We start from the raw sequence: 25,746 nt of genomic DNA, 5'->3' as shown, positions 1-25,746 counted from the left end.
AGGGAAGTGAAGAAAAAGGCGAAGAAAGTAAGTGAAAATGTATTTGCTATTTAAAATATGAACCAAATTGGACCCTTTTTCAAAGGCATTTCTGATACCTACTCTTCCCTCTTTCTTCCTCTCAGACTTTAGTTCACAGGGAAGTCAATTCACCTTTCAGGATGACTTCACCATTCCCCTTTCAAGTGCATTTGTGGGAGGGATGGCAGTAGCCATCACTTAGAAAGCCTTCCAATAGTGTTTTGGCATCCCACTTTTGAATTTCACTGGGGATAGCAAGCCAAGGAAGTGCCTTGCCAATTTTCACAATGAAAACAGAAAGTTACTGATAGATCCAGCTCTCATCTGCCATCCAATTTGGTGTAAGCCCCAGCCTCCCATCTGAGGAAGGATGTCTTATGTGCGTGCTTCCAGCATCATGCTCAAAGGACAACGCCTGCTCTACAGATTGCATTGCTGCAGGGAAGGAAACTTAGTTACTCCAAAGCTCTAGACTCTATATTGTAGTGATGCAGAGATACCCGTGTTGCAATGACGATTATTGTGTAATTAAGACCTGCAAGCATTAGACTGATTACAGAATTTTTAATTTTGTTTTTTGTAATTACCTCAAACCGCTGAGAACTGACTTTCTTCCCCTTCTTCATCCATGTGATACGAGGTTTGGGCTCTCCTGTTGCCTGACACACAAAAGAGGCCACTCCTCCAGAAATCCCAATCTGATCTTCAGGAGCTTTCATAAACGTTGGTTTGCCTGGAAAAATAACCAAATCATCGCCATGAGGACACAACATCAGATAAGCAAGGGATGTGTCATGTTAAATCTAAATTATAAGATAATTGGTGCTCCTACTACAAATCCAGGTTGAATGGCCTCAGCCACACAAATTCAGCGCAGACTGCAACATGACAAGCACAGTTTCTGCATGAGTACCTTTTTTTCCTGAAATGAATAAAGTCCACCTGGCTTGCCTGTCAATGAGGGCAACAGAGGGCTCCGCCCAGCTCCCTGGGCATTCATTCAGGTATATGACAATTTGGAACCATTTGTGCATTTATTTTTTTCTTAATAAATGGATTTTTGCAGGTTTATAACATGGTCATAGCACTGGAAACTACAGAACAGCTGATACACCAAACCTACAAAATGTACCATATATTGACATTAGTTTTCCTGAAAGCTATTGAGACATTCATCAAAATTAACCCATCCAGTTTTAAGTATACAAATAACAACTTTTAATTTCATTTTAGATGTGGATTGACATAAAAATCCTACAATCTGTAAGTACCTGGAAACCTGCACAGGCTGGCCGAGGCTTGGTGAGAAACTAATCACTGAAAGTGAAAGTCAGCAAAGAAACCAAAGTGACATTCACGCCTGAAAGACTCAGCAAAAATGAAAATGAAAAAAAAATTATCATGTAACATTTTAATAATCAATAGGAGAAGTTTCATGAAAATACAGTTGCGTCTTCTGGATTTACATGACAGACTTGGATGGATAAAACTAGGCACCCAGGTTGAATGTTTTTATTTTTCTTCTGCACTTGCTGTGCAAGAGAATTTTGCAATATGTGATCCAAGGGTCATTTTAAAACACTGCTTTGTCCAAGTGAGAAGTATTTGATGATCTTGTATCCCTATAAAGCACTAAAACACTTAACTCCACAGAGGGAGCTAACAGAGTCCACCCATGATGTCATTCAGTCACACTAAGGCCACGTTTCAAATAAAATTCTGATCGACCACCTCAAAAATGAACCTGACCTATCAACGGGGCAGAGACAGCTGCTGGGATGTAAAAAGGAGTTAAGGGTGAGAGGAGAAACCACTTCAACCCCAAGACACCTGTATTGGGTTTGTGTGGCAGCGCTTTGGTAGCAGGGGGGGCTACAGGGGTGGCTTCTGCGAGAAGCTGCTAGAAGCTTCTCCTATGTCTGATAGAGCCAATGCCAGCCGACTCCAAGACGGATCTGCCACTGGCTAAGGCTGAGCTAATCAGCAACAGTGGTAGCGCCTCTGTGATAACATATTTAAGAAGGGCTGAAAAACCAGGAAGAGGCAGCCGGAGAAGAGAGGAGTGAGAATATGTGAGAGAAACAACTCTGCAGACACCCAGGTCAGTGAAGAAGGAGGGGGAGGAGAGGCTCCAGGCGCCGGAGCAGAGATTCCCCTGCAGCCCGTGGTGAAGACCATGGTGAAGCAGGTTGTCCCCCTGCAGCCCATGGAGGTCCACGGTGGAGCAGATATCCACCTGCAGCCCGTGGAGGACCCCACGCTGGAGCAGGTGGATGCCTGAAGGAGGCTGTGATCCTGTGGGAAGCCCATGCTGGAGCAGGCTCCTGGCAGAACCTGTGGAGCCGTGGAGAGAGGAGCCCACGCTGGAGCAGGTTTGCTGGCAGGACTTGCGATCCCGAGGGGGGCCCACGCTGGAGCAGTCTGTTCCTGAAGGACTGCACCCCGTGGAACGGACCCATGGTGGAGCAGTTTGTGAAGAACTGCAGCCTGTGGGAAGAACCCACGTTGGAGAAGTTCGTGGAGAACTGTCTCCTGTGGGAGGGACCCCACGCTGGAGCAGGGGAAGAGTGTGAGGAGGAAGGAGCGGCAGAAACAACGTGTGATGAACTGACCGCAACCCCCATTCCCCGTCCCCCTGCGCCGCTCGGGGGGGGAAGAGGTTCAGGAGTGAAGTTGAGCCCGGGAAGAAGGGAGGGGTGGGGGGAAGGTGTTGTTTTTTTAAGATTTGGTTTTACTTCTCATTATCCTACTCTGATTTTGATTGGTAATAAATTAAACTAATTTCCCCAAGTCAAGTCTATTTTGCCCATGATGGTAGTTGGTGAGTGATCTCCCTCTGTCCTTATCTCGACCTACGAGCCTTTTCCTCATATTTTCTCTCTCCTGTCCAGCTGAGGAAGGGGAGTGAGTGAGCAGCTGTGTGGTGATTAGTCCAGCTGGGCTTAAACCACGACAGTCTTTTTGGCGCCCAACGTGGGGCACGAGGAATTCGAGATAAGGACAGTAATTGGGAGAGGTAATGGGCAAAATATGGACTGAACAATGTTGGAGTGCAGAATGATCATGGGGAATTTTTGTTGTTGTAATTGTGGTGAAAGGACGAGGGGTGGATTGTGTGTAAATTGTCCACTTTTGTGTGGTGTTGTGATGATTTTATTTTGATTTTGCTGTGGGTAATTCTTTTTTGTTGATGTGAGTGAAGTTTGTGAAAATTGTATTATGAATGTAGATTTTAATGATCATTTGTAAATATGTGATTCACAGAGGCGAGGGGTGGAATGTATTGGGTTTGTGTGGCAGCGCTTTGGTAGCAGGGGGGGCTACAGGGGTGGCTTCTGCGAGAAGCTGCTAGAAGCTTCTCCTATGTCTGATAGAGCCAATGCCAGCCGACTCCAAGACGGATCTGCCACTGGCTAAGGCTGAGCTAATCAGCAACAGTGGTAGCGCCTCTGTGATAACATATTTAAGAAGGGCTGAAAAACCAGGAAGAGGCAGCCGGAGAAGAGAGGAGTGAGAATATGTGAGAGAAACAACTCTGCAGACACCCAGGTCAGTGAAGAAGGAGGGGGAGGAGAGGCTCCAGGCGCCGGAGCAGAGATTCCCCTGCAGCCCGTGGTGAAGACCATGGTGAAGCAGGTTGTCCCCCTGCAGCCCATGGAGGTCCACGGTGGAGCAGATATCCACCTGCAGCCCGTGGAGGACCCCACGCTGGAGCAGGTGGATGCCTGAAGGAGGCTGTGATCCTGTGGGAAGCCCATGCTGGAGCAGGCTCCTGGCAGAACCTGTGGAGCCGTGGAGAGAGGAGCCCACGCTGGAGCAGGTTTGCTGGCAGGACTTGCGATCCCGAGGGGGGCCCACGCTGGAGCAGTCTGTTCCTGAAGGACTGCACCCCGTGGAACAGACCCATGGTGGAGCAGTTTGTGAAGAACTGCAGCCTGTGGGAAGAACCCACGTTGGAGAAGTTCGTGGAGAACTGTCTCCTGTGGGAGGGACCCCACGCTGGAGCAGGGGAAGAGTGTGAGGAGGAAGGAGCGGCAGAAACAACGTGTGATGAACTGACCGCAACCCCCATTCCCCGTCCCCCTGCGCCGCTCGGGGGGGGAAGAGGTTCAGGAGTGAAGTTGAGCCCGGGAAGAAGGGAGGGGTGGGGGGAAGGTGTTGTTTTTTTAAGATTTGGTTTTACTTCTCATTATCCTACTCTGATTTTGATTGGTAATAAATTAAACTAATTTCCCCAAGTTAAGTTTGTTTTGCCCATGATGGTAGTTGGTGAGTGATCTCCCTATGTCCTTATCTCGACCTACGAGCCTTTTCCTCATATTTTCTCTCTCCTGTCCAGCTGAGGAAGGGGAGTGAGTGAGCAGCTGTGTGGTGATTAGTCCAGCTGGGCTTAAACCACGACAACACCGAACCAACATCCCCAGCAGAGCTGGCAGTGGGTCTGCATCTTCGCATTCTGGACACGCCCATGAGTATGTCCTTGAGGGAGAGGGAGATGACATCTGTAAGCCCACGTACTTTAAACACTAAGCTTTTGATGAACTGAGGGATGAGTTTCCCCAAGCTAGGAAGGATACAGATTCAGCAACCCCAAAAGATGACAATCTTTAAATGCGTTTTCCTAATGTGTAAGAGATTAAATGCTAAAGGCGCAGCTGCAAGTTACAGCTGAGCCAGTCCGGCAGCTTGCAGCTGCTGGAGAGGGCAGGGGGGCTCGCTCTGCTCCTCATTCCCCTCGCTTCCCTTCCCTGCCTCCAGACACTGATGCCCAAACACCTACAAGCAGCTCCAGAGTCACTAGAGCCTCTGTGGAGCAGATTCAGGCCCCTAACCTGGCAGAAAGCAGCTTTCTTCTTTCCCAAGCAGGGTAGGGAGCACAGTGGCTCAGGGCAGGATCAGATAGGGCTGGGGGGGGGCACGGGGAGATGGTGCCTCTCCCTCAGCAGCTGCAAGCTGGCACCTACCACCTTTGCCCTTACACAGTGATCTTTGAAGACACTGCTAAAACTGTGGGACCCTCCTTAATCCCAGCTTCGCCTTCTGGTTTAGCCCACGCTAACCCCTTACGCAAACCCCCACCGTCCCCATAGCATAGCATGGGGTGACGCAACACGCACGGCAGCTCAACGAAGTGACGTACTCCCATTGCTGCTTCTGACAAAGCCCAGAGGCCAGGCTCTGCTACTCCAACGCGTGTGGACCAGACCAGGGAGACTGCTGAAGGCCTGGGATACTTCTCCCCTCACACACCACTGCTGTCTGTGTGGGGTGTAGGTGTCGGGAGGGGGGGAGCTGCGGGGGGGTGGGGGGGTGTCTGTGAGGAGAGGTCAGGGCTGCCCTGTGTTAGACACAGCCAGGTCCACAGTGGCCCCACAGCAGGGCACAGCCAAGCTCATCACGGCGATGCCTCTCTGGTACAGGTTTAAGAAGGGGCAAAACACCTCAAGACAGTGAGGAGTGAGGTAAAATGTGTGAGAAACAGCCCTGTGAGCACCCAACCCAGGTCAGAGGGTGAGGAGGAGCTCCGGGCGACCGAGCAGAGACTCCTCTGCAGCCCACGGACACCACGGTGGAGCAGGTATTTCCCCGCAGCTGGGTGGGTGTGTGGTAGTCAGCCAAGGTCAACAACCCACCACAGCTTCAGGGTGATGGACAAGGTCAGACCAGCTGGCACCACATGGGGAAGCAACCACCAGCTGAGGACACACCTAGCAGAGGGGCGTGTGGCCTGGCACTCCTGAGGCCGCAGGACAGCAGACCCCTTCAAAACTTGCAACATCCAGTGCTCAATGCAAACTGTGGTCATGTGCTAGGGAGCCCACCAGCACAGACCACAGGCAGCAGGAGACATGCCAACCCCAAACCCAGCTGACTCTAAGCTGCAGGCCTGGACCTCTACGACTGCTGCTTGCTCGGCTTTATTTCCAAAAGGCCTTTGCAGATGGTGGATCCATGGAGGTCAGCACTGTCCACACAGAAGGAGATACTCATACTCTGTCCTCAACAAGCTTCAGTGGAGGAATATCACAGATCTGTCCTGACCACAGAAATTCATCCCATGTAGGTGTGATGAATTTTGCCATCCTTGGTGAAGGGAGCCCCAGGACCGCGCAAATAAAATAGCTCAAAAGCCAAAAAATGCCTTTTAAGACACGATGGCTGCTGTCTGCAGTCTTTGGCACATTGTCCTGACATGAACAGCAAGCAATTATTAAGTGTGCTTGCCTAACTGATGCCTGATTTCACATATTTACTCATCTATAATCATGTCTATTTCTATTTAGTTTGTATTTACATATATCTGTGTTTATTCAACCTCTCATCTATCCCAGTGAAATGTTAATTTGCTGTTCAGGCTGCTAGTGATTGCGGTGTGATTGACTGTTTTGCCATGCAGTGTGCTGAGCTGATGTCTTCTATTGCATTTCGGCATTTGATTTGTTCTTTTGATTTTCTGTTATTTACTCTGTGATCTTAGTAAAATAGTGTAAATTTTTCAAATGACAAATACAGCAGAATCCAAAAACTTTTGTCCTTGAAGAATACAATGCAATTATATCTCTCACTGTACACCTACTCCCCAGCTCGTACACTGAGGACTTACTTTACTTTTGTACATTTTAAAAAAATCAATACTATGAAAAACCAGAACAAAAGGAAACTGAATGTTCACTGGCAGTAAAACCTAAAAAACCTACTGCCTTGTTCAGCTTGAATTTACATTGTTGTAATGAATCTTTTTCCCCTGCACATTTAATTGAGCAACACTGATTTCTGGAAACCATCTAAATCCACTGAGACTGGTCACAAAAGTATACCTGTATATAAACCAAATCCTCACACAGTCTGGGAAAGGGTATTACTACAAAGCCATTTTAAACATTTGTATGCCCTAAAGTTTTGAAATTGAAGGAAACTACTAATTAAGCAAACCTAAAATCCTGAGTCCTGGCCCCAGGATAATAGAGCCGGGCATGTGCATACATATTTTTATACTGATTGGTAACTGTTATAGCGAATCCCAAAACTTATCTCAGTGAGAGCTAACAGAAGTGTGACAGATCATCCATGAAAATCTTGGTGTCTGTGGAAAATGCGTGTTAAGTGGACTAGACTACCTCCACACCTTCCCTCCAACCAACATCTCTATAACTCTACGTCCCGGAGGAAGCCACCGTAGGACACATCACTAGTCACCTCCAAAGGGCAGTAGTAACCACCAGGGACAGGGCCAGGTGATGGTACAAGCAGTCTTTTTGAACCTGTTTTGAGCATTTGCACTCTTAGGGTAGCCCTAGAAATGCAACCAGAAAAAAATAAGGATGTACTGAAAAGACAGTATTTAACCAGTAACCTAGTTATCCTCCTTTTCCCCTCTTAAATTCCAAATGACCAAAGTCTCCACAGAAGATTTTGCACATGCCAAGCCTGAATTTAACCATTTGTTGTTCAAATAAACTACAAATAAATACAAGGAACTGAAATGTCTTTTGCAGTGAAATCCTGTCTTTTCCCTGATGACTTAAGGACTAGGCAGAGCTGAAGATTTTTTTATTGAAAGTTTAAAAAAAGAAAAAAAAGTGATTGTTTTCCATAGACAAATCTGTGAAATATCAGCTTGAGAGAGAACCTCCCGAGCAAGTATTGGGTGACAGCAGGGAGAGGTGCTGGATGGCTGGGTGCCCATCACACCCACATTTGCTTACTCTATCGCATTGAGTAACAACTCCAGACTGGTATATTTGTCATTTGATAACTCCAGTCCAAGCGACCCCAGCTTCTCTCGCCCTGGCCTCTCTGCTCAGTGTCAGATCCCTGGAGCACATTCAGTCCTCACGCTCTAAACTAATTCTTGCTCCTCACCATCATAACCAAGTTCCCACTACACCAGGAATGGAAATTACTGCTATCATCATTTCTATTCACTCATAAGCTTCAGGCAGGAGAATGGGAAAACTTTCACCCTCTTGGCTGAAATTTTCCCTGTTTGGTCTTTGCTCAAAAATAAGTTATTCTAGAGAGCTTATGGGAACAACACAGTTCTGAGGAGGAAGACCGTGAAAAATAGAGTATTTTCTTACAAGAGAAAGAAACGGGCTTCATCTTATTTGGCTGGGGGCTGAAAAATAACAATTTGCTCAGACATGCTCTTCACTGAGAAACTTTTTTTTTAAAAAAATACATTTCAGAAGAAAAGGACTTTCCTTTCACAGTTGATAGTGTACAAGAAAGTCACTTGCTGAGCAAGCACAGATTTCTGGATAATCCTATAAGTGAATCACAAGGAGGGCCTTGTGGTGTGGAAGAGATGCTAGCAGAGATTTAGACACACACAAGTCTACTTCACTCTGCTGGAAAACAGCAGTAAACTCATGCAGAGTCCTGAGCTGAGCTAGGGTGTGTCATGCTTTCAAAAGAAATGCTCCCTCGAATGACATGTTAAGAGGTCCACGAGAACATGCGTACAGAAAGCCAGAGAGAGAAGTACAAGCAGACAAGTTAGGTGTGCACTAATCAGTAAGGCTGTTGTCTGCCCTCCCCACCAAAAGCAAATGTGATGGGTTTGGGAGGGGAACCTGAAGCCCTCAAAGGCAGAATCTCTGGTCTCCTGGAGAGCCACTGACATGGCTTTCCTGCAGGGCAACTCAGAGTAAGACAGCCAAGTATGAAGATGAATCTCTCTCATTCACATTTTAAATACAAAATCACTGTTCTCCGCTATTCTAGACAACTTACTTGTTGTGAAACAACTGTTACAAATCAGAAAGCCATCTCAGCAGCTATTTTAAAATTTGCCCTGTCAAACATCTGTAGCAGAATAGTAACATTTCAGTTCTCTTTTTCAGGTTTTCCTTTCTTTACCAGAGCAGTTCAGAGTCACACCATCACATGTGTTCTTTTTAGGCTGTGCAGCTTCTCAGTGAACCCAATGGACCTTCCCAGGGAGAAAAGTCTCCTTTGCCAGATTTCCTTCAAGGCTAAGGCACAGAGCTGTGGACTCCCTCTAACTTGGCAAGGTGTCTTTTACATGAACCATGGCCTTTGTGAAGTAACATATGATCTGCATTACCTGACTTGAATACCAGCCAGAGCCTTGAAAAATGATGCTGTGTCCTGTATATTTAGCACAGATCCTTGTTATTTTGCTACACATTAAGTACACACGGGTCACATAAAAGATGCTTCCTTGTAATTTTGTAAGAGCCAAAAAAATTCAAGTGGCTGAAACATAATATATGCCAACATAAATATGCTTCATATACCCAAATATTAATTTGTTTTATTTCAAAAGACGATCATTAGATGGTTTCTTAAAATAAATGGGAAAATTAAATTGAATCCTGATGCTTTTTCATATTTAGCACCCACATCAAATATACCTCATTCAAAAATTTTAATTCAGAAACGGGCAATCATACTGCTCCTCCTGTTCTTGTAGATGCTATTTTTCCGAAGAGTTGCACACAGGTTTGAGAAATATGAATTATTAAACACGTCTGCAATTAAGTGTTCTATGAACACTCACCTGCTGTGAGAGATTTTAAAGAAAAATATCTCTGTCCTCATGCTACAAGTACCCACTGTACTAAATAGAAGGGCAGCCAAAAATAAGACTGGTGTTGTAGGAGAGGGGAGCTTGTATTTTTGTCTGAAAGCTTTTATGGCTTGGGGTAAATTAAGATTGAAAGTAGTCCCCTTTGTGAAGGAAAAAATTACAGTTGTGATATGAGATGAACTAGGTAAGCACATACGATAGGGATACATGGGTAACCTTATTTAGGTACCTGGGCTAAATGAATTAAAAGCTGTTGTTGACACAAGCAGGAAAAGATCATAATGTGAATAGTTCTTGAGCCTGGCAATTGTGAAATTCAGGTTTAAATCCCTGCCTTTCACCTTCCCTGTCACATATGCCAAGGCACAACTATGCCTCAGCTTCCACTGTAAAACTTGCCTGCTGTTCTCACATGGCTGCTGTCAGGACGAATATGCAAAAAATGATGATGTGGCTCAGTTGTTACAACACTGGGAAGAAACCAAGAATGACACAGACCTTCTCCTGTTCACAACTGACTTTGAAATGGAAATAAAGTGGTCTAAAAGACAGAGGTGGCCCATTCTTATATATATAGTAAGGGTATTTCTCTTTCTCTGTTTCTGTTATGATCGTGGATGATTGATATCTGTGCATGGATGGATGCCTGCTGGAAGGATACTCTGGTGAAACCTACTCTGATTTTTTTCTGCTAAGCATCTGCTGCAGGGCAGGAGGCAAGCCAGTGGGCTTTCCAGCTATCCTTATGTTTAATATCCTTATGTTTTCCTTTCTATACACCCACCATCGTTTAAACATGGTTCCTGTCCCTTTGTCATCATTAGGAATATTGTTTGGCAAAATACAATTTTTCAAACTTGCACTTTTAATTCTTGTATAATTTACACGTAGGAAGAGCCTGTTTGAGCCTTGTAATAACATTTCTTTAACAACAACTTACTAAAGCATCGGTGGGTCTTGGTGATCATAATGCTAATTCATTCCTTATTTCTCCTATTTCGGTTTTATTTCACTAAGATGACAGCACGTTGTAAATGAAACTTTTGTCCTTTAGTGCTTGGTGCAAGGTACTTATTAAATAAATGCAAATATATATATAGTGGGGTGTTGCATGCTCAGATACATACACAATTTTCTTTTTATCCAGTGAATGCATCATAACCCCTTCTCCCATCCACTTTAAAAAACACTTAACTGCATCCTGATCACAGAAAACGGCATTCCAAATTCAACACATTCCTCAGATTGCTCTGAATTACAGGTTACCTAATGTTACCTGCACATCCTCCTCTCCTGTTTTATCATCTTATTGTTATTAGGTTTTAATGCTTAAGAGAGTCCCAACAGCCAGGGCAAATGATTCTGCTATTTCAATCCGATTTTAGTGGTTGAGTTTTCCAGCTTCAAGTGTGGTTGTTCGTGATAATCAAATCTACAAACATTAGCTCAAAGCAAGTTGCATTTCTCCTCACCTTCATCTCCTGACTTCCATAAAGTTACTCATAGATACCTTTTGAGTTCGTACAAAATGAAACCAAATAAAGTGAATGATTAATATACAAATCTCTAAGAAGTAGATCTTTTAACATGTTCAATGACCTCTGTAACTTTCAGTAGAAAAACTACATTACAAAAATAATAAAAGCAGTCATCCAGCAGAGGCTGTGATTCTCCCTAAATACTAGCAGGAAATACAGTGAACTAAGATGCAAGGTACTCATTTCAGCAGGCAAGACCCACTGTGCTTTGTTTATCTGTAGAAAGTTTAATTGAGGAGAATGCAAGGGTACATGTTAGGTAAAATGTATAATTTTATCAGTATTTATAATGACTTAAGCTCAGAAACTCTTATAATCTTTGATTCCTGTTTCTTCACCGTCTCAGCAAACAGGCCCTGCTCACAATTTCTGAAGGCTCTTCCCTAGGACCATACGCTCAGTCTAAAGGCAAAACCTTCAACGGTACTGAGGTGTCTCTGCAGACACACGGGTGGGAATCTTCACATCCAGACTGGCATTTTCAAGCCCTCTTTTCCCTTTTGCTAATACAGGATTTTTACTTATTACATCTGATATAAAACATTAAATAGTATTTAAGTCAAAACTGAATATTTTAAAATGTCTTCTTAAAGAAACACCTTAAAACCTCATGTGCCCTGTGTACTTCTGGTCAGTGTCTGGACGGTTATACATAAACCAACTGTGCACCAGTAGAAACTGGGTGTTCACTGTTAAATGCTGATCTTTGGAGAAACCTGTTTATTCCACAGAAATACAGGTTAAAAGCCGTGGTTCACTCAAGTGTTAAGGCCACAATTACTGGATATTAATAAACTACAGCAACAGCCTGTCATCACAGTATTGCCTTCAGTAAATTTCTAATTCTGTCTCTTTATGAATCATGGAAACTTTTGAAAGAATTTAAACGCCTAAAATTAACTGATATGATACCGCAACAGAATTGTCTTAGTCAACCATCACACAAGGATGCTGTGCAAGCCACTCAGAGGGGCTGAACATTTTGGGTGCTGATTTATTTGTGGGGAGAGTTTTAGGGAGGCAACTTAGACCTTAATGCAATGGGGAGGTGGTTTCTCTTCATATCATATCTGCAGGGTGCCTACAGATTTTGCACACAGGGTGGCAAATTTTCTGTTATTTTTCAAGGCTGTTGTAATTGCAATGTCTTTCTCAAAGTGCCTGGCTGGCTATCAGTGTGAGCTGCTTTACATTTTAGTAAAAAGGTCCCTAACTCTGACTAATCCCTGTGCTGTGATTGACTCTTGTCCATGTTTTTTTTTTTTAAGTTTTTTTTTGTGCCAGGAAAGGGGGGAAAAAAATAAATCAACCTCTCTACCATGACACCATTCTTACAATTGCTTCCAATAACTGAAATAACACGTAACTGGAAAAAGAGAAATATGCCAAGAAGCACAAAGCAGCCCTGCATATGACTGAAGAATACTGATTAAAAACAAAGCAGAAAAACAGCCCAGAAAAACATCCTTCTAGAACCTGAGGTCATCTTCATCTCCCCTCCTCTGCTTTTAAATTTTCCTAGAGCACCTGCAGCCTGTGTGTGCAGCTTGCCACATATGTTGGGGAAAAGCCAGACCCCTATATATGGGTTTAGCTTTTGACTCTAACTCCCCAGCGTTTATATAAGTATTATACAGAGCAGAAAAGCAAGCGAGAGCAGAGAAGCACTGCTCCAACTTCAGACCTTCCAGGAGCCTCACAGAATGGTTTTCTGATTTCGCTTTAATTTAAAATTGAAACCTGAAGTCAAATTTCCACCTGGTAATAGCTTAAAGGCACTTCCAATTAACTTGGTAATACACACTTTCTGACTTAATAAATTTTTCAGCCTCTGTGTTTAATACAATTAAACATTGGGGCCTTTGGCCTTGGACCTTATTTAGTTTGAGAAAGGATTGCAAGGAGACTGCCTCCAATTATCACCATTTACACAACATTCACTTAAGGGCTTTCAAATGCATACATAAAGAACACTGATTTAATCATACACAAAATTCAGGCCTCCTCTCTCTTGCACAGAATATGTACAACGGACAAGAGAAAAATAATTCCAGCTACCGGGCTCTGAAATCAGTCATCACAATGCTGCCTGAGGCAGTACATAACAGCTGTGTCTGCTCCTAGGAACTTACTTTTCCTTCCAAATCTGCATGTTGTTATTTGCAAATTTCTTCAAAACTTCAAAGTTAATAAAGTGTATTGCACAGTGTAAAGAACCCATAACATATGCAGGACCAGGAAACAAAGACAGAACTGAAATCTTGTGCTTGAAAAAACATGAAAATTAATTTTGCCAGCATGCCTACCACATTAAACACCATATTCTTTTACACAAAAGGATTAAAAGGTTTTAATCCCTCTTTGCAAGCAGCTAGTTCTTGATTCAGCAGTTCAAAAGGCTTTGCCAAGCTCAGGTTTTTCCTTTGCTTTTAAGAATTAAAAGTGAGTGTAAACCTTATTTTGTAAGCAGAGAGCACAGTACAATGATTTTAATAGAACTGGGAGCCAGAGTAAGCGACCCCTTCAGAATATCTGTTACTAAAGCAAAGGCATCCCGGGCTCTGAGGAGGGGACCTTAATTTCATTTTAATGCCACTGTATGTTGTTCCGTCCTCCTCCTAGTAATGAACCAAATTTCTGTCTCATCTACCTGGTGAGGAGGAAAACTTTCTGCTTAATGATAACAAGTGTGCTCTGGCATTTGTTACACCAGTGATTTTTTTTTCCCCCTCTTTGTATTAGCTGATTTATCATGCAGCATCTGTAGTACAGTCTGCAGAAAACCAAGAAATATAATTTCCACATTTAAATGTTTACCAGAGTGTAAAAAATTTCAGCAGGTAGCTAGGCAGCCGAGCAAAATACTCTCAAGTGAGAAAAAAAAAAAGTTACTTGTTTTTGCTCAATCTTACTTGAAATTCCCCAAGAAACAGGGATCTTTCCCCATTAAAACGCTTCCTCCAAGTCAGACTCCTTGATAAGCCTGGATGGAGAGATTCAACGCTTCTGGGAGACACCGGGCAGCATTTTTTTCCCCTTAATGATGTATTTTAGCTGTGGCTAAAGGAAGGCACAGAGTCACGCACAGCTCAAAAGCCATTTGAGCAGAGTTTCAGTGCCAGGGTTCCCACCTCCACCTGGCAGCAGGACTGCGCTGGCAGAGGGCTGCTGAGTAATTCTGATCCTCCAAAGCAGAAAGACAAGAACCAAAAGGGAGGCCCGAGGCCACGCTGCACAGCGCCCAGCTGCATGCTGACGTTGCTCGGTGCAATCGGTGGTGGAGCCAGGGAAGCTCCAGGAGCTGCTGTCTCCTGTCCGTGAACTGCCCCCCGAGTTTTCCCAAAATGGCTCTGTATGTATGTGGAAAACACCCGTCTCCACCCAACATGAGTATTGGGTGTCTGAACCCCACCGTGAAGAGAATGATTGACACATGCCAGGGGTTTGCAGTTTTACAGTCGATGCAATACAGCCCTGGTCCGTGCATAAAGCAGGGCAGGCGCTTCATCCCAGGAGGTGCCCAGTCCCCTCCTCCACCCAGAGCTTTCTGGTTCAGTGAGGGCTGACTTTTAGAAAGGCATCAAAATTAATCACCTTCATGGTTGCTGCATTCTTGATTTAATTTTTTCTAGCATCCATTCCTTGCTGTGTTATGAATTTAACAGATAAAATGAAAAGCTCTTCTCACTTTAATAACTTTTCTCTGTGTAGATGATCAGGTCAGCCTCTAACTGTTTCCAAACTAAACTTCTTAAATCTCCAGCTACCAGGCGTGGTTCCAGATTTGATTTTTTGTGGCCTTTTACTGGCACAAACTTTTACTTGATTTCACCTGATTATGCATAGAGTTCCAAGAAATGCAGAAAGCTGCGGTCCACGTGGAGAAGGTACTGTTTGCCACGCCGTGAAAAGTTGCTGTGGCCACCAGGTCTATCCTGAAGCCCAGAACAATGCACTGGGACTGCGATGTGCTGAATTTGAATTTCCAGAGCTGGTCTAGGACTTGTGTACAGGCTGGAGTATGCGCTGATGAGGAACGGCTGTGCACAGGACCTGCAGGACCGGGGAGCCACCACTGCCAGCGCTTTGTGCATGGGGGCCGCTGGGAAACCCAGCGCCACAGTTACTCTATGGGCTGCGCAGCAGTGTGCGGCTCTGAAGGGACTGAATCTGTCTAAAGGAGATATTTCTTCTGTGTCATGAATTATCTCTCTTCAGCACCTCTTACAATATCTGTGTCTCTGGGAAAAGGGAAGATCAGTTAACGTCACCATTGCAGTAGGTATCTTGGCAAGGCAGCACATATATTCCACCAAGGAGGTGGTATTTGAGACAGTGTATTTTATTTTCACAAAGTCAGAAACACTGCCTGCTACCCAGAACAAACTTCCCTGGTTAAAAGCACCAAAAGTATAATCCACACTGGTTGAGGAGGACATGTTCCTGGCTCACCTTGGAGCTCTGTTGCAGGTCATGGACCTTACTGTGACATCAACTCCTGCAGTACCTGGTGGGACATGAGCAGACCAAGATCCAACAGGCAGTGGTGGCACAGAGTTACAGCATATGACCAAAACCAAAGAAAAGGGCATCCCTGACATGGGCTTTCAGGCTGGATACCCTTCAGCAGCTGCCTTCCCTGTGAAGACCTTACTGCTCAGATCACACTCAGAGTCATGAGCCGCATGGGCTGGCAGAGCCTAAAGAGTAATGTTTACCAAGCTGGCATTTAAGCAGGAGCTCAGTACAAAGACTGGGAGTATCTATGAACAATGAAAAGCATCCAGTAGCTCCTGTAATTTTTCTTTTTCTGTTCTTTCATGCAACTTAACTCAACTATGTTCTTTATATTTTAGTCATGACCTACTCACAAATAGTTCTGGATTGTCCCTCAACCCAGACCTCCAGCACCTTCTTCCACATTTCTCTTCACGTCGGCAACAAGTCCCGATTTCATGCAAGGTTCATACGATCGCAGAGGGTAGCCAGGAATTGTGAGTGGCTGTTCTGCTCTTGACGCCTTACCATACATTCACCAGGATAAGCCCATCAAGGGAGAAACCAGAACTGGCGATACCAGCCCTCACACTGACTTTTGCAGCCTGGAAAGATGTTTATCCCCAAATGTGAGACTCACAAATACATGGAAGGCTGCAGGTGCCATGAAAGAGCAGTAAGCAAATATGCTGCTTATGGAGATTTGCTGTACTTCGTGTTTGCCTGCATCACTTACTTTCATTCTCACTGCTAGACAAAACTATCACAAGCTACAAGCTTAAGGGACATGCATCATGCACACAGATGTCAAACCTGCAAGGTTCAGCTTGCTTTTAAGTTCTTTGTGGAGACCACGGAGGATATATTTATAACAGAAAACAGATGTGTCTTTTAGAGTGCTGTGTCTAAGTCTCCCTCACCCATCCCTGCTCTGTTGACCGAGTCCCAAGGTTCCTGGCTTCACACTCGATTTGCTGAACTAAAATCCATACCAGCAAAAAGGATGGCAAGCTACCTCAGTGCAAGTTAACTGCGCTTCTCAGGTTTTACATGCCTGAAAAGGAAGGCACTGTTTCCACCTTGGGGATCTGACATCCCAGTATATTTCACGAAGGACGTACACCAGAGTGAAACACAAATCTGTACGTGAATCTGAAGCTTGAAAGAACAGCAGCCTTCCTTACCTACTGCAAGTCAGCGCATCGCTAAATCATAACACAGCCTAGAAAGAACAGGAAGATGAGACAAAAGAGCCTGTCCAATTATGCCTGCCTCAAGTGACTTTTTATTAGTCGCTCAGCTCTATTAATGGTGAGGATAGCATACCTGTATATAGGCAAACGGATCTTGCTTAAGAATTACCCACGCAAGAATAATCCCCTGCCTATCACCCATTTTTTATTTTCATGTTAAGTTTTAAAAAGACTGACTTGAATGTAGGTGACTGCCAACTCCGCTTGTGTTCTCCAAGAATAAGTGTTTACGAAAGGGAGGGTCCCCATTTGCTGAGTTGGAATTAGTTACACCAGCCGGGTATCAAACAGGTTGCTGCGTGTCACCATTATCAAAGAGGAATTTGAAATAGAAACACTAAGCAGCAGCAACCGAGCACTGGAGCCTGTCAGAGCAAGCGTGACATGGGACAGCCAAAACATACAGGCACAGAGGGCTGGAAGGGGCTCTCTAAAGCCGAGTCCTGTCCCTCGGCCTCACAAGGGCTGCACTGCACAACCACTTTTGTAAATGGATCATGCACAATCTTAAAATAGGTTTGAGTTTCAGCCACACTTCTCTTACTGGAAAACTGTTCCAAATTGACAGTCACTGGAACATCAGCTGGAAAACAGATTGTGGTTTTCAAAGTTATTTGTTGTCAATTATACCCACTTGTTAGTATGCTAACATGATCCTTTAGCTGAAAAGGTTTCCATTCCATCTCTGTCCCTTTCCTCTCTTTCCCCCAATGTATACCTCGGATCATATTTATTCCCTTCTTAATAGTAGTAAAATGTTTTCTGTCTTATATATTCCCATGAGATTTCACAGACTAAAGAGCTCCTCTTAAAAGAAAAAAAAAAAAAAGAAGAAGAAAAAAAAGATACTGCATATTGATTCTTACAAGGTTTCTTTGAATTCTGTTTCATACTCTCCATACTACTTAGACCCATTATCACCGCCATCTTATTGAAAACCAAGAAAAAGCACATATTTGGGTTTGGGCATCTTGAGAATATAATTCATAATCTTATCATTACCTTTTCTTCTCCCCTCCCCCCCCACTTTTTTTTTTTAAAGTTATGCAGCTCGATATAGCTTTTGTTAATTCTTCTATATAATTTAAACCATACAGTCTTAGTTTAATTTGTATGATCACATCTACAATGTCCTTATGATATACCATTTCCAAGTTTCAAAAAAACTTGCATTTCTGTTGATCGTGTGCAGAAAGTGTTTGTTAACAAGGCTGCTTGGAAACCTCCACTTGCACTTTCATATGCAAGTGCATGTCCAGATCTCCGCTTTAACCATGGTTATGGAAAGAACAGAATTTTATTTGTAACTAGCAGAAGCCTCAAAGGCATGTTTATTGTGCAAATTAGGAACTATGCTGTAGAGTCATACAAAACATGCCATTCAGCTGTTGTTATAATATAACCTCAGATAATTAAAAGTGAGATAAAGGTAGAAAAGCAGGAGATGAACTATAAACTGGGAGAACAAGCCCACCAGCACAACAGCAGCTGCCCACATTTTCAGTGCTTTGACTGTAAAAACAAGGCTGACAACACGATTTGCAAAGTGCTGAAATCACCCAACAGCACCAGTCATAATCTTAGATGCACATTTCCTTCAGCCAAGCATTTTCCCACTATTACTGGTGATAAAGCTGGCATATGAATTAAAGGTTTGAGAAGGGATGATGACAGTACAGAAATTAATCACACATTACTTTAAAACTTCCAACTGTCTAGGCATTGTGAAGCCATCACACTGCCACATCCTGGAGAGAAGTGACACACCAGTCCACCACCATAAGGAAATACAGCCTCGTATTCCAGGTGACTGCATCTTAAAAGCTATTAAGTGTTTTCATTGAGTTGCATCAAATCACATTTCAGAGGCCAGTGTTTAAAATTTCAAGTATTAGAAAGCCCCGTTCAACGTATTATTAATTCAGCAGTGGCACTGCAGCAGACAGGGATTTATCTTTCAGACTGCTGTGATCGTTATTAATGATGTTACCAGCCACTTTTGTTTTGCTAATTTGGTGCTTCACCTATGAATAAGTGAACTTCATGAAATAAATTACATAGAACAATATTAATGTTGTTCTTACTGTATTAACAGGCATCCATGTATGTAATTCATCCACAGCAGTTTGTGAGTATATCCATGCTGCACATAATACCATTAGGCACTGATGGGCAGGCTTCCAACCAAGCACACACTTTATGGACCTGGACTCCCTTCTGGATGGCAGCGCAGCTGAACTGGTTAGGAAGGCCAGCACAGAAGGACAGCAATTCTCTAACGCAGACCTAGGGATCTCCAGAAAAACTCCAGAGATGCCTTTCTGATTCTTATCTCCTCCTTGGATGAGGGGATTTGGGGCCTGTCTTTCTTGACTAATGATTCTTGAACAGATCAGTCAGCATGCTGATTGCTAAAATTAAAACAGCTTAAATTGAATGCAGGACTCTGTCACACATTGTCAAATGTGCTACAGAAAGTGAGGAGGACAGAAACAACTTCATTGGTGCTTCACTGCTGTCCAAGTGCGAGTTTGCAGTTGCACAGGAAAGAGAAGCCTGAATTTAGGAGTCGATAGGCAGAATTAAGGAGAATATATATATTCTTTTAGACCCCTCCTCTCTTCCAATTCTTTGCTCATCATTTTGTTGAGGAAACAGACCTCAGCTGCTTGGGAAATCTGCTCTGTAATTCCTTTGTCAGAATTCTGAAGTTTCTTTAAAATCCAGGTCTGTTGCCATTTTGGCATGATTTAAAGAGACTGACTGTATCTAAATGACTCAGAAGTACTGCAAACCCTCTTTTTTTTTTATTTATTACATTGAGAAGCCCATTCCATTTATGAAAGAAACAAGGAAAATACTGCATTAGGAGTTTTAAAAGGGCCATTATCTGCAGGAAGCTGTAGCAAAGCAGTAATAGTGTTACTCACTTCCTAGAACTTGCTTTTTCTATCCTTCTATTAACTTTCAATATAAAATCAGAGAAAATTATATTATTAACTTCTTAGCCAGTATATTCTAAGTAAATACTCAACGCTTGCAGTTGGATTTCCAAGTTCTTTAACTTCAGGAATTTAAGAGAAGGAGACAAGTGTTTTTGTTTCCATGGTCTTTCATTAATTATTGGTGACAAACAGCCAAGACCATGCAGCTGAAATAACTGCTCTCTGAAAGGGCAAGATAGCCATTGCTCCAAAGGCAGCTCAGCTCTTCCCACCCGCCACCGAGTGTCCAGAACATGCTCTGCTTGCCAAACGTGACACACTGAACCCTGATTTCCAGTGCTACAGCCACGCTGAAAATCAGAGCAAACATTGCAACAAGCTTGATTGTATCTCCTCCAACCTAAACAAGTGACAGCTTGCTAAAATATTCTTGTCCTAGTTACTTGAGGAAAGTGAGTGTTTTCAGATGTCTTCTGACTAGTACACCTGCAAAGGATGGAAAAATATGCAACACAAATAAAAGCTGGAGCAGACGTAACTGTCTTCATGGAGCCTGGCACCACTTCTGCAACAATACAGGTAAGGAAAGGAGGAAAAAGGAAACAATTTTCTTCAACCGTTTATGGATAAGACATTGAATCACAAAAGCATAGCCAGGAAGGGACCTCAAGAGGTCTCCAGTCCAACCTCCTGCTTGAAGTGGGACCCTCACCAATGCTAGATCATTTGAGCAGTGGCATTGTCTAGCTGATCCTTGGGAAGCTCCAAGGATGGAGAACTGACCACATTGCTGAGCAGCCCGTTTCAGTGCTGCTCTACCCTCCAAGAGGAACAGCTGTTCCTAACATCATCTGATCCTCTATTTCAATTATTAACAGTGAACTTCAACACAGTTTCCTCTATCTCTGTATCTCATCTCCGCTAAACTTCTTCATCTATTATGACAGCTATTGAGCAACTGGATGACTAAAGATGGCAGATACTTATGACTGTATGCATGCATCAGAGCCCATGTTTAAATAAACAAAAACACTATTTTCAAACATGTCTAATCACCACATCAATAGACTTATTAATGGGATTCCAGGACATGGTTGAATGCATGTTGCAGCAGCAGGGACTGGCTTCAACAAACACAGAGCTCCATTCCAACCGTATGTCTCAAAGATAAAAGAAAAATTGGAGTGCAATCAAATGCAGTGGATTAAATAACAAAAGAAATTAAACAAATGGACAATGAATTTGGTTCATTGTATACATTCTATGCACACACACACACCCTGCCACAGTTTTGAGCATGTCAAGAGTTTATGAATCATAGAATAATTTAGGTTGGAAGGGACTTTTGGAGGTCATCCTTTCCAAACACCCACTTAAAGCAGGGCCAACTTCAAAGTTGCATCCAACTCTGAAGCTGGATCAGGTTGCCCAGGTCCCTGTCCAGTCAAGCTTTGAGTATTTCTAAGGTTGGACATCCCGCAACCTCCCTAGGGCCCTGGCACAATGTTTGACCATCTTCATGGTGGGGAATTTATTTATTTATTAAATCATTATATATTAACACTATTTCCCATGTTCCAGCTTATGTCTGTTGGCTCTCATCCTATCACCACAAACCTGCCAGAAGAGCCTTACTACCCCTGCTCTACACCCTCCCACCGGGCAGCTGAAGACAGCAGTAAGGTCCCCCTTTAAGCCATCTCATCCTAAGGCTGAACAAACCCAGCTCCCCCAGCCTCTCCTGGTACATCTGGTGCTCCGGAGGCCCCTCACCAGCTCAGTACCAGTCTATTGCGTGCCCGTACACCAGTCCACGATGCTGCAAATCCTTTCCTCATCACCTCATCAGAAGATGGTATTCTTTGCCACCTGCCTTAAACAGGAGGGGCTGCATTTCGGAGTCAGCCTCCCTCTCCTATCTTAAGAGTTTGTGGCTCTGTGTTCAGAAGCATCTACAAGCTATCTACTGTAAGCATAAAGTATGACCATTGCTAATGAAAGATGACTTCTTACAATACCTCCAAAACCATATGAACGGTGCAGGATATCAACCTGCAAATTTATCTCCCTTACACAGAAATATTACTTGACTAGCAGCCACAGCCCTTCCAAATTAACTTCACTTACAATTATTTCAAATGTTTTCACATCTTGCAACACTAGCACAAGGAATGGCAAGCTCCTGAACACTGTTATTCCCAGGTACCTGGTGCTTATCATATTCCTCATACCCCTAGCTAGAAAGCCCATCTTCAATTAATTTTTTTAAACAGATTTCCACTGTTTACTCCTCGCCTCCCCCCCATCGGTTGCGAGACAAACAGTTCTTCTGCTGTGCTTATTGACGCTTATGAAGTGCACCACAAAATGTGGGGGTATCATTACCCTTCCTGAACCATCATACGCCTGCACTCTCAAAGAAAAGCACTTCAAGTGAAGCTCCTGCTACACAGGACTGCTACACAGACTACTAACATTAAAACACTTTCAAAGACACTTCCCACTTCCATTTCAACACACCACCTCCATTTACATTCAGTTATTATGTTAGTCTATGTACCAAATGAATTCCAGCTGCAAATTCCACTAAGTAATGAGTAACTGAGCATTTTAAAGCCACAAACAAAAGATTTTTGCCTTTTTGGGATATTCTAAACCAGCCCTTTGTCACTGCAAAAAGAGACCTTAACATCTGAGCTATAAAATGCTCAAAAGAAGGCTGTATCAGTTAATCTAAAGAGTTATGACTGCAACAAAATCAGTTCTGACATGGCAAAATGAGAGCAGGAGAGCACTATCCCAGACTGGCAATTCCATTAACTCTTTGCATTACTGTATGCCTATTTATTTTTGACTGTTCGTAGACTATCAATAGCCATGCGGTGAATAACAAGAGCAGCAGCAGCAGCATGTAGAGCCCATGTCAAGCCTCAGTTTTCAGGAAACGGCCTTTAGCAACTCCCCGGATCACTGAACACGACCCTGGAAGCAGGAAAAGAGCAGGTTCTGCTGCCAGACGACAGCCTTTTTCTCTCACTCCAGAACTACTTTAACTTTGTCCATAAGAAACTAAACTATTTAGACTCTGGCAGCATCACAAGAACTTAATGCCATGGGAAATATACATTTTATATGTATTTTATATAAACAGATCTTGATTCCTCAAGTGCTCTTTCACTTTCCATCATATCCAGCTCTTACACACATTCCTAATTCCCACTTACACACCAGTTCAAGAGCTAATTCATGGACACAGAGGAGTAAATGTTCAAATCCACATTTGTTACCATCAGATCTCTTGGTACCAACAAAGCAGGTGAGCAATGAGAAGCAGCAGTTGCTGGTTTCTCACTCTTCACACACAAGGCATGTGACATTCTTGTCCTTGCCAGTCTGTCAAGTAGTAGTGTTGCTGGCCTGCTAACCTCAGCATGGGGGGGATTTTAGAGAAACATCTGGAGGAGGGTACACTGACACAGGTATTAAAACAGCAGCAACAAAACCAAAACATAGCTCCATTTTTTCTCCCCACCTTCAGAGAAACTGCATTTAATGGTCAGAGCTCTAAACTTCTCCTTGAAGAGGCTGAGCTATTACTACTAGTCAACTTGATAAAGCCGCTTTGATTATACTTTGCATGGCATAAGGGGAAAGCTTAACACTTTATGTAACATGGAACACCAGGAACAATGAAACCTTTATGGAGGTTTGTGTACAAGTCAGCAGATAATGGTTAGACTGACAAGGTCTCAAGTCTGAGCACTGACAAGAGAAACTGTCAATATGTAACCATCAACTGTGTTCACAACTCTGATTTTCTCCCGATAGTTCTGAGATCCCCAAATGGTAACAAGAGACAGAATTAATGAAATCCATAATTTGCTGGAAGGGTCCTCCTTGATTAGACATCCATCAGGGTGTACAGACATCGGTATTTGCTGTCCTCTCACAATGGGTAACCACTTGCTTCTTAGAAGATGGAAGGGGCTTTGCAGAGACAGCAGAAGTACCCATCTGCAATCTCTAGGTAATAACCTACACACTGGAGAAGGACATATGTACCTTGCTTGCCTGGATCCCTAAGACAACCTGCTTTTTCTGGTGCAAGTGAAGCGGTTATTAAATCTTCCAGGTGGAGAGAAATGTTACTGAGACTAGCAGAGCAGCTAAGGTTTAACCTCTTTGAAGCCGAGCCTGGGAGCTCAGATTGAGAACGAGCTGGCTGGAGAGGGAGCTGACAAATGTGTTCAGCCTGAGCAAATCCTTTTACTCTAGTGCTTAAACACCTAGGACATGGCACAAAAAAGGGCCTTTCTCACCTGCTGCATCCTCTTGGAGGACGAATGAGCAACTGTCAAGAAATATGCCCTCTCAAAAGAAAAATATTAACTGTAGAAGAAGCATAATAGCTTCACTGGAAGGCAGGGAAATGAGGGAGCCTGTTCCTACCAATACTTCTTCAGCCATGGCAATTCAACCCCTGCACTGAGGATACTTCTACCCTGACAAGTCATTTCATCTAGTTTTAAGGTCAGCCACTAGAGACAGAAAGCCTACCCACAGTACGCAGCTAAATACAGTAACTAACATCCACTAGCTGAAGAGCACGGAGCAGCAAGGCAGCAGGCTCTGGAGGTGGGAGGGATGAGGAGAAGACAGGCCAGGCCCACTGCCCCTCCTGCATCTCTGGGGAGGAGGGAGCAGGCGATATACTGGGTGCAGTAGCAACCCCAGACAGGTAACACAGTCATGGTCTACGACCTGTATATACATAGAAGTGAACAACAGCTCACGGTGCAACAACCAAGGTGCATTAGTTGTATAATCCTCTGAATTATTTCCTATCAAGTCAGTGGTTATCTTCCCATCTTTTTCCCTGTGTTTCTAATGGAATTCAGTGTCTCCAACACTAAACTGCATCATGTTGGACTGCAAGCGTACACACTCTTTTCAGGAATACTGCTAGGAACTGTCACAAACACTGCTTAGTGTTGGAAACCTTGGCTTCTCTGAGAAAGCAAATGAGCAGAACAAGAAAACACCCAACAACAACTCCAGCTACGTGGGAGACAGCTCATGTGAATGGTGGGTGAAACTACCGGAGAGGAGACTTTCACAGAGCATCTAAGCAGTCGACAAGGGCTGGATGAGAATGGAAGAAAACAAGGGGACAACAATGATGGAATGAAGTTTATCATGCTTAGGAAGGAAAGAAGGAGCAGTGGCAGCAGGGAGGAGGAGAACATAAGAACAGCCTTCAAGGATCCGGAAGGAAACTGCAAGATTAAAAGGAACATGGTTTTTTGCATGTCATGCGAATGGACAAGAACTCATAGCCACAAAACTGCTGAAAGGGAGTTTAAGGTTAGGATGTTTGGGGTAAACTCCTATACCATACTCCCATGGTACAAATGTACTGACAGTTAACACTGGAACAGCTTGCTGAGGAAATAGTGGGCTTTTCTCTCACCGCAAGTTTTTAAGAACACGCTAGACAAACATCTGTGGTGAACAGCTTAGAGCAATCCTGTCTGAGCAGAGAAAGGAGGGATGAAATTCCCTTCCGCCACTATTTGCTACAAGTAGAAGTCTTCTATCCGTTTTCAAAGTTGAAGAACCCTAGTTTTGTTTCAAATTTTGCGGAAAAGCTTAGTCATGGCCACAGCTGTAACCTCTGGGCTGCAACGTACCTGCAAGAGGACAGCTAAAGACGAGCAAACTAAGCCTCCTACAGCTACAGTGCTGCCAGGTACTCCCACCTCCCTTTGCTGCAGGGGGACGAATGATGCCCTCATACTTTCAGGTATTCTTTTAACATAGACACATTTTACCTGCTCCAGAAGATGACAGAGCCCCATCCTGGAGCCAGGCGAGCCTGCAAAGAGAGCCCTCCGAGCTGCCCGAGCTGACCCATGTGCTCAGCAATGCCCCTTGCA

General features: G+C 43.7%; 1 protein-coding gene across 1 annotated transcript in view; it reads right to left on the bottom strand.

The window, feature by feature from the left end:
* Positions 1-25,746, bottom strand: part of PTPRF (protein tyrosine phosphatase receptor type F) — a 261,030-nt gene that overhangs the window by 200,909 nt on the left and 34,375 nt on the right. The window contains exon 2 of the mRNA XM_059821779.1: positions 609-754. Within this exon, the coding sequence (XP_059677762.1) occupies positions 609-754 (146 nt within the window). The remainder of the gene's footprint in view (positions 1-608; positions 755-25,746) is intronic.

This window comes from Gavia stellata, chromosome 10 (genome assembly GCF_030936135.1).
Source record: "Gavia stellata isolate bGavSte3 chromosome 10, bGavSte3.hap2, whole genome shotgun sequence".
Classification (NCBI taxonomy): Eukaryota; Metazoa; Chordata; class Aves; order Gaviiformes; family Gaviidae; genus Gavia; species Gavia stellata.
The sequence above is the reverse complement of the archived record's forward strand: the minus strand, read 5'-3'. Positions and strand labels throughout refer to the sequence as shown.